This window comes from Sinohyriopsis cumingii, chromosome 4, assembly GCF_028554795.1.
Source record: "Sinohyriopsis cumingii isolate HCF-2022 chromosome 4, ASM2855479v2, whole genome shotgun sequence".
NCBI classification, from domain to species: Eukaryota; Metazoa; Mollusca; class Bivalvia; order Unionida; family Unionidae; genus Sinohyriopsis; species Sinohyriopsis cumingii.
The window spans coordinates 133,669,729-133,682,829 of record NC_142964.1 but is presented as its reverse complement, the minus strand read 5'-3'; the positions used below and the strand labels follow the sequence as shown (position 1 = coordinate 133,682,829).

The 13,101-nt window shown below is 33.5% G+C and overlaps 1 protein-coding gene across 1 annotated transcript in view; it reads right to left on the bottom strand.

The window, feature by feature from the left end:
• Positions 1–1,787: 1,787 nt before the first annotated feature.
• The window catches only part of LOC149802116 (adhesion G protein-coupled receptor V1-like), a 513,020-nt gene continuing 501,706 nt past the window's right edge, over positions 1,788–13,101 (bottom strand). Inside the window, exons 109-112 of the mRNA XM_089956897.1 lie at positions 11,181–11,338; positions 10,713–10,834; positions 8,371–8,574; positions 1,788–7,279 (exon numbers count right to left, since the gene is read on the bottom strand). Of these exons, the coding sequence (XP_089813023.1) occupies positions 7,004–7,279; positions 8,371–8,574; positions 10,713–10,834; positions 11,181–11,338 (760 nt within the window). The 3' untranslated portion in view covers positions 1,788–7,003. The remainder of the gene's footprint in view (positions 7,280–8,370; positions 8,575–10,712; positions 10,835–11,180; positions 11,339–13,101) is intronic.

The following is a 13,101-nucleotide window of genomic DNA, read 5'->3' as shown; positions in this document are numbered from 1 at the left end:
AGAAGCATCTACATATTGTGTTATGTATATTTAATTTAATTGTTAGCTAATTTTTTTAAATTTTCATTACATTCTTTTATAATTTAACATTGTATACTGGACTTGACCATGTCCAAAATTTAGTTCATTTCTGCTTGACCTGATTGACATTGTATACTGGACTTGACCATGTCCAAAATTTAGTTCATTTTTGCTTGACCTGATTGACTTTTATAAAATTTAGTTATTGTAAACAACAAATACATAGCTAAATTATTATCTATGTTTATAGGTTTAATATCAGGAGCTTTATTAACAAAAGAAGTAAATATGTTTATTTGGGTCAGGGTTTTGGACTTTCCTAAGTGAATTTTACAGGTTATATGTACAGTGTTGATTTTGTAAACATCAGGATCATTCTAGAAGGTTATTTTCTGTTAGGTAATGTTTTATTTAGAAAATTCTAATTGTGACCTGAGATCAAGTAGAGAACTATATAATCTTGTAATTCTGAGGACTTGGTCATTCATGCTTTAACATCTAGCACTTTCAAGTTGTACATTGTATGTTGTGACCAGTAGCTTAGAGCTGGAATCATTTTTGTTCAAATTATTGAATTCAAGTGATTATTTTCTATAGAAATACAAAAGTGTTCTGATACAATTTTTGGAGAGATATTCACTAAACTTTATAGTAAATTCAAACCTGGAATTATATTTCTATGATTCAACAAAAGACTGTTGACATATCAACACTTTAATAGCTACCACAGACATGTCATTAACTTTAGGTTTGGTGTTTTTTTCTGGACTTCTACTGAATTTTATTCTGGACTAGGACTTGCATCTGTAATTCTTGGATTAGTTTGGGATTTAATTTGCAATACATAAGGTGTTGTTTTTTTCATTTTCACTTTTTATTCCAGAGGAATCAGTTATTTGTTAAATTTTACAAAGCTTGTTGTCTTTCACTCTTTTTTATTACTTATTTTAAGAGCATAGACTCATACAAATTGTAATAATGTTATACTTATAGAAAGAAGTATTTTTGTGAAAACCACATGTCAGTATGAATATTTGTTCAAAAGGAGAAGCTTTTAAAAGATTTTAAAGTTTGGCTGCCAGTTTTCAAAGTCAGATCATACCATTTTCATTTTTTGACAAATTGTATATAATCAAAAAATATTTAAGTTAAAGCACCATCTTCAGTATGGTAATCTTTTAATCACACTGGCTCCATTTTCAAAGCTGATCATTTATGTAGTGAAAACCAATGTCCAAATGACCATCAATTCAGAAGTAGTAGCTATAAAATCATTTTCAAGATGGCTGCCATGATGCCTATGTTGAGGATCAGATTGGTACCATTTTCATTTAAGACGAACTACTAATCTTGCAGTGAAAACATTACGCTGATACAATTTAAGTGAAAAGCCCATTGACCATTCATTAAGGGTAGTTGTAATAACCACATTTTCAAGATGGCTACTGTGGTGGCTATGGTGGATGTCCAACTGCTCCATTTTAATTTACAATCAGTTAGATTTTGAATCTCATGATTACAAAGTTTCATGGCTGTCCTCCCAGTAGTTCACAAGGAGAACCAATAACAATATTTACTTGCATGTTTTAGTTAACATGTTCACAAGTACAGTACACAAATCCTTATCATGGCCTTGAACTCAGCAATAACAAACTTGTGATAATGAATGTACAGGAGGTGATGGGCAGATGATGGACTACAGGTCATAAGGTTGTAAATGGAACACATTTACTAATAAACTGACAAGAAGTAAACAATACAATTCATAAATCTACAAATGAATTTAATTACAATTTTGAGCTGAAGTAAACAAACAGAATTGCTTAAAGAAAAACACAATCTCCATATAAATGTAAAGGTAAACACACTATAAGCTGAATAATATTTTAAGATGAAATGGATGTTGGTGTGTGAGTATAATGACTCATGAACGTCAGAGGGCCATTAATGGATGTCAGTATGTGAGTATATGACTCGTGTAAATCAGAGGCCTTTAATGGATGTCAGTATGTGAGTATACAATTTGTGTAAATCAGAGGTCCATTAATGGATGTCAGTATGTGAGTATACGATTCGTGTAAATCAGAGGCCTTTAATGGATGTCAGTATATGAGTATATGAGTCATGTACATCACAGATCCTTTAATAAGGGAAGTTCATATCTTAAGAAAAAGACTGCATAATTAAAAGATTATTATCAAATACTTTTTACAACTTTTACTTATACCAGAAATTAATGATGTAGTTTGGATGGTATGGAGAAAGAAAAAGATGTTTATGAGACATGTGCTGTGAGGTTAGACAATATGTACTGGGACAAATCCATGAGGGATGTTATTAAAAATGTTAGACTACATACATACATATATCAGACTATATACATGGATTACATATATAAAATACAAGGTTAAAGTAAATAGTCACCTGTGCTGACATCTAGAAGGAAAACTAATATCATTGCTTTTTCTAAACAATCTCTGTGCAAAAACATGAAAGAAAATTGTATTCATAATCTAATACAAGTACCAGTAATTAAACATTTGGTTTTTATCACAGTATGTAATCACTTCATTATGGAGTGATAAAGTCCTGTGGTATAACATTGATTGAGACAATCCCAAATATCAAGAACAATATAAAACCCAAGATTCAATTTCATGTGGTCTTTTTTCCAGCCTGAATCCTCCTGGAAGGATAATTTATCATTTTGGAAATCTGCTGCAATAACTGAACACTAATTTTCATCAAAGATGCTTATAAACTTGTCCAGGTCAATGTGGTCTGATTTATAACACTGTGGTAATGTAACCTCAGTCCATTACTATGTATTTGTTAACAGCAAGTGTACTCTGTATTGATATGGACACTTCAGTTGCCATTCTTTATTAGGTTTTCTTGAAACAAAAAAATTTCAAATATTTTTCCAAATAACTTTTGTGAAATGGCTCTCTACCACTGGCTTTCAACAGTTCAGTTGCATCTCTCTTTACACCAAGAAACACATAATGCATGCATGAATCTGCAGAGAAATCATAGTAAGCTTTTATTCAATGAATCTTCTGATTCTTAAATTTTTAAATTTTCTTATGTCATTGCTTCTAGAAACATTAACACCAACAGACGTTACAATCTATGTTCAGGTCATGAAATATTGATTATGAGCATAAAAGATTGCAATGAACTTGTCTATGAGTATTAAAGATTGCAATGAACTTGTCTAAGAATATCAAAGATTGCAATGAACTTGTCTATGATTGTCAAAGATTAAAATGAACCTGTCTATGAAAATCAAAGATTAAAATGAACTTGTCTATGAGTATCAAATATTGCAATGATCTTGTCTATGAGTATCAAAGATTTCAATGAACTTGTCTATGAGTATCAAAGATTGCAATGAACTTGTCTATGATTATCAAAGATTTCAATGAACTTGTCTATGAAAATCAAAGACTGCAATGAACTTGTCTATGATTGTCAAAGATTGCAATGAACCTGTCTATGAAAATCAAAGGTTAAAATGAACTTGTCTATGAGTATCAAATATTGCAATGAACTTGTCTATGATTATCAAAGACTGCAATGAATTGTCTGAGTATCAAAGATTGCAATGAACTTGTCTGTGAGAATCAAAGATTTGCAATGAACTTGTCTATGAGTATCAAAGATTTGCAATAAACTTGTCTATGTGTCAAAGATTGCTGTGAACAATAGGACCACTCATATTAATTTTGTTAAATCTATTCATATATTTCTGAAATGCAGAAAATGATATTCCTGTCATATTTTTCCAGAACTAAAATCTTTCTTAACTGAATGAAATATTTCCCGTCTGTTAATTACTTACTGTGAGTATCATTTTTTGTTTGCATCACTAGAGAGGTCTAAAGGAGTGGACATCTTTGCCAGTGAAATACTCTGCCATTCTTGAATCAGCTTTAAAAAAGATTGAATCCTTACTAATTTTAATTTAGAAACAGACCGTCAAGGTCAGCCAATTCCAGAGTCCGCTCATTCCAGATTCAGTTCATATGATAGTTTTGAGATCCTAATCTATGCTATACCATCAAACAATGTCATTTTTAGCAAATGTTTGTATTTTACTTCTTTTAAGATCCTTACCATTGATTTTGTATGGCTTCATAATACTTGTTGTTATCGAACAACAGATAGCAAATAATGTTAGTTTGTGGAACACATTTGTTGTTTGTTGAAGGATTCAATAAGAGATTGTCCTAAAATCAAAATATGAGGGAAACAGTTACCTCCTTTTGTAAATGGGCATTTTGATTAAAAAATAAAACAATCAACTTTTGATCTTTTCATCAACCAATATACACTGAACATAAAGAAAAATACAAAGATTTTTAAGAAATATTAATTGACTGTTGACAAATGGCATGGAATACTCTTTAGTATTATATAAATTGTGAATGGATAGGTCAGATAAGAAATGGGCTGATCTAGGTAGCCTGAGTCAAATAAGAAATGGGCTGATTTAGGTAGCCTGAGTTCATTATGGCTGAGAATGTCTTCTACTGGCAGAGTAGTCTGGAATCAAGTCTAAAAATAGCACTTGCTACAAATTTACAAATTTCAAACTACAGTTAAATAGACTATTAGTGCAAACAGATTAAAAAGCTTACAGAATGATTCTTTATACATGCATGGACCATTTGAAATCATAATTTGCCAAATGACATACTTTTTCATGTTCTTTTGGCAACTCACTTTTCATCCGACAATTTATAATCTACAGTTTTCTTTCACTATAAGATGTCACAGTATAGTAATCCATTTTATAAGGCAGGTGTTGTCATATACCCAGATATCCATTTTATAAGGAAGGTGTTGTTACAGACCCAGATATCGATAGTAGCCAATCTGAGAAGTCTCTCCAGGTAAGGCACAGTATCACCTTTTTGTGTTGTTATGCCAGAAAACACCATAATCATGCCAAATGAAGCCATGAAAATTAGATCTCTCTTTTCCATATGATAAGTGTCATAACATGTATGCAATGCATATCATGCAAGTATATCATGAAAATAGTGTGAAATAAACTACATTGCACATATACATACAATATATAACATGTATGCAAAACATGTCATGGAAGTAATATCATGAAAATAATGTGAAATAAACTACACAGTACATATACATACAATATATAAGATGTTACCATATAAACTATCAGCTGAAAAATATTATTTAAGAAAACAAACGTTATTATATATGTGTAAACTTCAAAATAATTGACTTGAAAAATATACTTCTGACCAAAATGCAGAGTAAATGGGCGGATAGCATAATAAGCTAGAATTTATTAAATGAATAATAATGAAATACATGTATCAATACTGTGGTAAACTTAAATGGAGAAATAATAATGACAATAATATAAGACTAAAAGTACAACAGGTCTGACAATGCAGAATTTTCCTGGGCAAATATTTCTGAGAAGTCCACATATTTGAATGGCAAACCAGTTGCCATTTTTTTATTTCATACCATGGGTTTTTTAATCATGAACTCTTTTTGAAAAGATAGATGAAACAATAAATAGTTCTTGTCTTGACAAATGTTGCACTTTTGACCTTGATCACCTACAATATAACCTATTTACTTGAATTTTGACCTTTGACCTCATAGAACTGGTGCATTACAGGTACTCTTTGCCCAAGCCTATGACATATAGGCAGTTTTTCACATATTGCAGAATTATTATTTTTTGCAGATTTCTTGGGAAATGTGAGTGCATACAGCTGAAACTAAAATATTTTGTTATTCCTGTAAGGAAAGAACCATTTAATGGTGAGGGGGGAGAAATTTTGTAAAGATAAAATTTCAGACTTCTAAACAGCTTGAACAAATATCCTTGCCTTGAATGGTAAAAGAAACAAACCCAATTATATCTGTTATATTTGTTGAAACTGATCTTGTGAAGGACAAAAATATTTTGGTTCAAAGGAAAATCCTAGACCCTCACCCTGGAAATTTAAATGGCTGGGCCCTATGTACATAAAGAGCCTTTATATCATGATGCAATATATATTTTCATGCATCATGAATCAATATTATTGAAGTTAAATTTGTCTGGAATTTGATATAATGCAGAACTAACTAAACTTATTCGAGATGATTGATAAATTTCAATTCCTCATTTCTCACAACATTCATACATGTATAAAATTAGTAAAGCACAATATATCATGTTCAAAGCATATAATATGTATGGAAATGTTATACCCTGCACTCCAGTGTAAACCAAATTTTAAGTCTTATTTTATGATATATGCAGTATTTAAAAAAATATTATCCATGCAATGAAAGTTTACTTTATCTAATTTTCAAAACAATTAAGTAAAGATTTTCCTATCATGTTACCATTGTCCTTGCAGTTTAAAGGTACTGTCCTTATCAAGAAAAAAAACTTACTTGGTAGTAAGATTCAGCTTTGCATTTTGACTGTACATGGGACACAGGGAAGGCGCTATTAATGTGGAGTAGTCACCCATTGATGCAATATAGAAGTTTGTATAATTTTAATATGAATTCTGTGAAAAACCATAGAACCCTCCATATATATATATATAAAACTGCCTTCTCTGGGTGCAATGCATGTTTAAACGAAATAGCCCTGGGTGCAATGCATGTTTAAATGGAATAGCCCTGGGTACCAGGCATATTTAAATAGAACAGCCCTGGGTATCAATCATATTTAAATGGAATAGCCCTGGTTACCAGGTATATTTAAATGGAAAAGCCCTGGGTACCAGGCATATTAAAATGGAATAGCCCTGGGTACCAGGCATATTAAAATGGAACAGCTCAAAGTACCACGTATGTTTAAATGGAACAGCCCAAAGTATTTGCAGATGCTGAAAAGACTTTAAATATTGATAGAGATATTTACCCAACATGGAAGGTCAGTAACTTGATGCTTAACTTATTTAATCATTTCTGAATTCTTTGAGCTGACTCATATATGAGTATCAGCAATGTCGATACGTTTTAGTTCATAAATATCCATTTTACTGGAAACATATGAGAGTTTGTCACTGTCATAACTCTCATCACTGGGTGTGAAGCTGCCACCAGTTTTGAGGGCATATAATAAATCATCAAAATCCTTTGTATCGGAATCGTCAAGATTCTGATGTAGCACAGGAGGAGTGACGTAAATATTGGCATGTGCCGGAAGCGTTCTTTTCACCTTCATGGTACTGTGGAAGGGAACCGAGTCTCGTTCCCAACTCTGGAAAGATAAAATATTACTGTAAGTAGATGTACATGGAATGCCATCCAAGACTGCCAAAAAAATACAATCAATGATGCAGCCAGAAGAAACATGAAGCTTTAAAAGTTACTAAAACTAATTGTTAGGACACATTTTCAGTATCAAATCAGAAGCAATAAAATTGGACAATTAAGATGGAGCCTCTAGACAAAATATATTGAAAGTGTGCAAGAAATATTTCAGTTGACGTATTAGAAACAACATGGCAAAGCAATATAAACTGTAATATGGTGGCATTTAAATGCATCATTTGATAAATGTAAAACAAAATGCAAATCACTTGAGTGTTAAGTATGAATCACAGTGACCTAATTTTGTTTGAGTGGTGTAGTATTTCTTGTGACAAATCTTTCATATTAAGTTACATAACCATGCAGGCAATAGTGTCTAAGAAGCTAAACTAAATGCAAAACCTAACATACATACTTCTGGCAAAAATACACCTCAGTGACCTAATTTTGCTTGAACAGTGTAGTACTCATTATGATGCATTTACGTATTAAACAACAGGAGGCCAACCATGACAATGTCAAACTCAAAACCTATTGCAAATCACTGGGGTATGCAATATAGGCCACAGTGACCTAACTTTTGTCTGAGAAATGACACATTAATGTATCAAGTTACATGACTGCTTGCAAAAGTATCTTTCTACTGTGCTAAACACAATCCCTGACTGAAATGTCATTGCAATATATGGTTGGACCTCATTTACACATAGGCCAGAGTTAGTAGGAAATATGGCCAAAATGTTAAGTATTATGAGTTGTTGTCTGTCTGTTTGTCCCATATTACATGATCCCATATGCTCCAATTTGACAGGTTCAACTGGATTTAAAACTATCCCTATTGCCAAAAGAGGGATAATATATGGTTCATATACATAAATAACAATAGCTTGATAGTCTGAGGTGTCCTGGAATATATAATGGCAAGCTTTATTGAGGTGACTGACCATTTTATTTTCAACTTCTTTATATTTCAGCTTTGATCTCAGATGTCTAGTAGAACATTAAAAACCAAACATGAATAAGAGGGGAGGGGCTAACCTCATTGAGAAGCGAGGCTTTGGACCCTTTAAGGCTTGCTATATCCAGGGTGGAGGGATTGAACTCGTACTGTTCCACTCCATGCCTCAGATTGTGCTGATGCATAGACCCATTAACAGAGTAGGTGCTGACCTTTCTTGGGCCCAAGCACTGGTGTACACATGGGTTCCTCAATACAGCATACATCACTAGGGCCATTAATCCCTGAAAAAAAGTTTGTAACAGAATTAGCAGACACGGAAGATGCAGCATGGGGTTGGCTGCAGAATTAGTAAGTATTAAACATGCAGAATTGGTTGGATCACACAAGTAGCAAGAACATAACATGCAGCATGTGGTGGATTGCAGAGTTAGTAAGCATGGAACATGCAGCTCTCGGTGGGTTGCAGAAATGGTAAAAATGGAACATGCAACATTGGGTTGCAGAATTAGCTGAATTAGTAAGCATGGAACAGCAGCAATGGGTGGGTTGTAGAATTAGCAACAAAGGAAGATGCTGTATTGGGTGGGTTGCTGAATTAGTAAGCATGGAAGATGCTGCATTGGGTGGGTTGCTGAATTAGTAAGCATGGAAGATGCTGCACTGGATGGGTTGCTGAATTAGTAAGCAAGAAAGATGCTGCATTGGGTTGGGTTGCTGAATTATTAAGCATAGAAGATGCTGCATTAGGTGGGTTGCTGAATTAGTAAGCAAGGAAGATGCTGCATTTGGGTGGGTTGTATATTTAGCAAGTATGGAACATAAGCACTGGGTGGGTTGCTGAATTAGTAAGCAAGGAAGATGCTGCATTGGGTGGGTTGCTGAATTAGTAAGCAAGGAAGATGCTGCATTGGGTGGGTTGCTGAAGTAGTAAGCATGGAAGATGCTGCATTGGATGGGTTGATGAATTAGTAAGCAAGGAAGATGCTGCATTGGGTGGGTTGCTGAATTATTAAGCACGGAAGATGCTGTATAGGGTGGGTACTTGAATTAGTAAGCATTGGAAGATGCGGCATTGGGTGCCTTAAAAGGGCTCTTATTTGTAGTAAGTCTTTGAAAACATTCAGAACACATCAACTTGTGATCAAACTCAGACTTTTAAAAACAAATTCAGTATTAATCTAACAACTAATATTCTTTATGTAAATAACTCCAGTACTATTAAAATTACTTGTAGATAATTTATTATCACATGCAATTTAAACATTGTATTCATGTTTACATTTCTGGAACTAGTGTCTGACCTGACTGTATTCCAACCTAGCTGCCATAATTTATTAACTCTTTGAGTTGGGCATGGTATGGTTCAAGATACACTGTCTATAGGTGCTTATATATTCCAACCAAATCTTCCATCCCTTGAAATATCTAACTATGATGATTTTTGTTAACGTCCTAGACTATTATTTATAAAGAGTAATTCAATGCCAAATTAATATCAGCAATGTTAGAAATTTGAAATTGAATTGAGTTTATATGACACACTACCATGACCATTATCTCTTATGCAGGTGAGATTTGCATGCCCTTGGACTTTTTATTTTATTTTATTCCCTTTATTTGATTTTATAAAAAATATGTAATTAACATGTTAATTCAAAGCAGGTCTGTTTTTTAATTGTTTTACAATAAAAGAAATATGTCTGCAAACTGGAGATCAAAAGAGAGCTGGTAGTTAATTAGGTTCTTACAGAAATGATGATGGACACAGTTGTGATGGCAGATTGACATTTAACACATTTGAATACAAGAAGGCATTTGACAATTACACTGAAACTGAATTAAAATATATTACTAAAACAACAAATTCATGTTAAAACTTATTTCCTTGCTATTTATTTCTTACGTGTTGCCACCAGTATGCATTTAGTAACAATTTCAATGACTGAAATTTTATCACAGATTGTTATTTACAGCGTACCGAGAATTTTTTGTAAAAGAAAATGTAACAAAATGTAGTATTTCTTTTTACTGGTTGAGAATTTTATGATGTTAATTCAAATTTCTGGACACAAACTGCCATTTCTGATGAAAAAAAGTAATATATCAGGGTTACATTCACCAATATTGCTCATGATTTTTTTCATGTTTAATAAATAAGGGTCAAATCGTTTCACATTTTCTAGAACAAAAATGGGATCAACATCAGCCCCCACATTATAGGCAGGTTTGCAAGTTATGTGTGTGCAAGTTATTGAGGAAGTAGTGCTCTTAAAGTAGCAGTCTATTTTATCTCTATCTTTTCTGTGAAATCAACCATACTCTACATTTGTACTGTATGTGCAAACAGTTTTGTTCTGCTAATAACATATTCAAATTCTTACACAGCAAGTTCCTCGCAAATTTTGTATGTTTTACGCACCATGACTGTGTTGAAGATGAAGAACATGATGAGCATCCAGAGCTGGCCATAAGCCAGGTGAAGTCCTCCCCAGAGCCATGTCAGTACAATCACCGCCCAGAACAATAGTAGTATACGCACCTCTGAAACAGTGGTACAAACATTCCAAAACTTTCTATATGTATATACGGTTAAAATTGTTTGACATGTTGACAGGCATGGAACATCATCTCTTCATGAGCTTTATATATAACATTGAAAATTGGGCTTCTCAGATAGCAAAATATATTTACAATTTTCAAGTCAGTTAATTTTATCTCATTCTTTACAGTTAATTAATATTGAAAAAGCAATATTCTTAAACAAAACTTTTTTTTATTTCATCCATTCAATAATCTTAATTATTTGTTGACCTTGTTATCCATTTAGATTAAATATTCCGTGAAAAGTCTTGTTAGAAACGTTCTTGTCTATATTCCATGTACTAACCGTGAATATTATATCTTCCTCTAAAGATGTCATCATAGGCCTGCCATTGTGCCAAGACTTGGAATGCTTTGACAAACACCACTCCCACCACTACCAACAATAACAGCACTGGGACAATTATACCACCTAAGGCTGCATAGGGGTTGGTGATGAAACATCTGCAATGGGAAATATTGCCTTTCTATAAAATATGTAACACTTTATTACAAAAGAGGAAAAAACAAGATTAATAACCAAAGAACATTTAAATGAAATTAATATTTGTGAACTATTACTAACCAAGGAAGAAAAAAACACGTAAAATTGCCAATATTTCTATAAAAAATAATGCATGGAACACCTATGATGTAGAATAATCCATCAATACTATATTATTTTTGCTGTTGTTGAGGACAGTGAAGGTTATTATTTGCCTCTGAAAACATCACTATTCTGGACTAGGGAGAATTCATTAATCAGGATGTTTTCAGATTTTGTATCACATGTTGAGGGTCACAATGATCTAACAATAGTTTTAGATGGAACTAGTGAAAAGATACAATGTAACAGTAATTGTCAGTAAATGTACTTAAGATTTTCAATAATTATACAAAAATCTGAAAGTATTCAAAAGTGTATTATGGTACATATTTTATCATTACTTCATACTGCATGACTGAGTCAAAATTTCCAACTTTTAGTTTCACACATATCCAAAAGGTGCAAAGGACTGAACCTCTTCCCCCCTTTACAAAAATTGCTTAACAAATATGAGAATCTGATAAGGGTAATCTATATGTAGACAGAAAAATAGCATACTACAGTTTTCAGTTGTTATAATGTGCTTCACTGTAATGCATTTCAAGATATAATGCAGTACCATTATGGATGCCATGAGCAAAATCATACCAATGTATAACAGTATGGGTTGAAAGAAGACAAGGTGAAACTTAGTTTTATTCTTTATTTTCTTATTCCAAACAACGTTATTTAACAGATTTCCTGATATAACACAATTTGGTAGATTAAGCTATACTCAGTGTATCACATGTGATGAATGTAATGTGGTTCTTGTTATAACACAGTTTGTTACATAATGTGGTTGGCAACAATCAACCCTGAGTACCTTGTAATGATGAAGGGGACCTAACTATTTGTCTAGGTCAAGTGGATTCTGTGTCCAATCAGGGTAATCTACATGTCTAGGTCAAGTGGATTCTGTGTCCGATCAGGGTAATCTACATGTCTGGGTCAAGTGGATTCTGTGTCCGATCAGGGTAATCTACATGTCTAGGTCAAGTGGATTCTGTGTCCGATCAGGGTAATCTACATGTCTGGGTCAAGTGGATTCTGTGTCCGATCAGGGTAATCTACATGTCTGGGTCAAGTGGATTCTGTGTTTGATCAGGGTAATCTACATGTCTAGGCCAAGTGGATTCTGTGTCTGATCAGAGCAATCTAAATGTCTAGGTCAAGTGGATTCTGTGTCTGAGCAGGGTAATCTACATGTCTAGGTCAAGTGGATTCTGTGGCTAACCAGGGTAATCTACATGTCTAGGTCAAGTGGATTCTGTGTCCAATCAGGGTAATCTACATGTCTGGGTCAAGTGGATTCTGTGTCTGATCAGGGTAATCTACATGTCTGGGTCAACTGGATTCTGTGTTTGATCAGGGTAATCTACATGTCTAGGCCAAGTGGATTCTGTGTCTGATCAGAGCAATCTAAATGTCTAGGTCAAGTGGATTCTGTGTCTGACCAGGGTAATCTACATGTCTAGGTCAAGTGGATTCTGTGGCTGACCAGGGTAATCTATATGCCTAGGTCAAGTGGATTCTCTGTCTGATCAGGGTAATCTACATGTCTAGGTCAAGTGGATTCTGTGGCTGATGAGAGCAATCTACATGTCTAGGTCAAGTGGATTCTGTGTCCGATCAGGGTAAT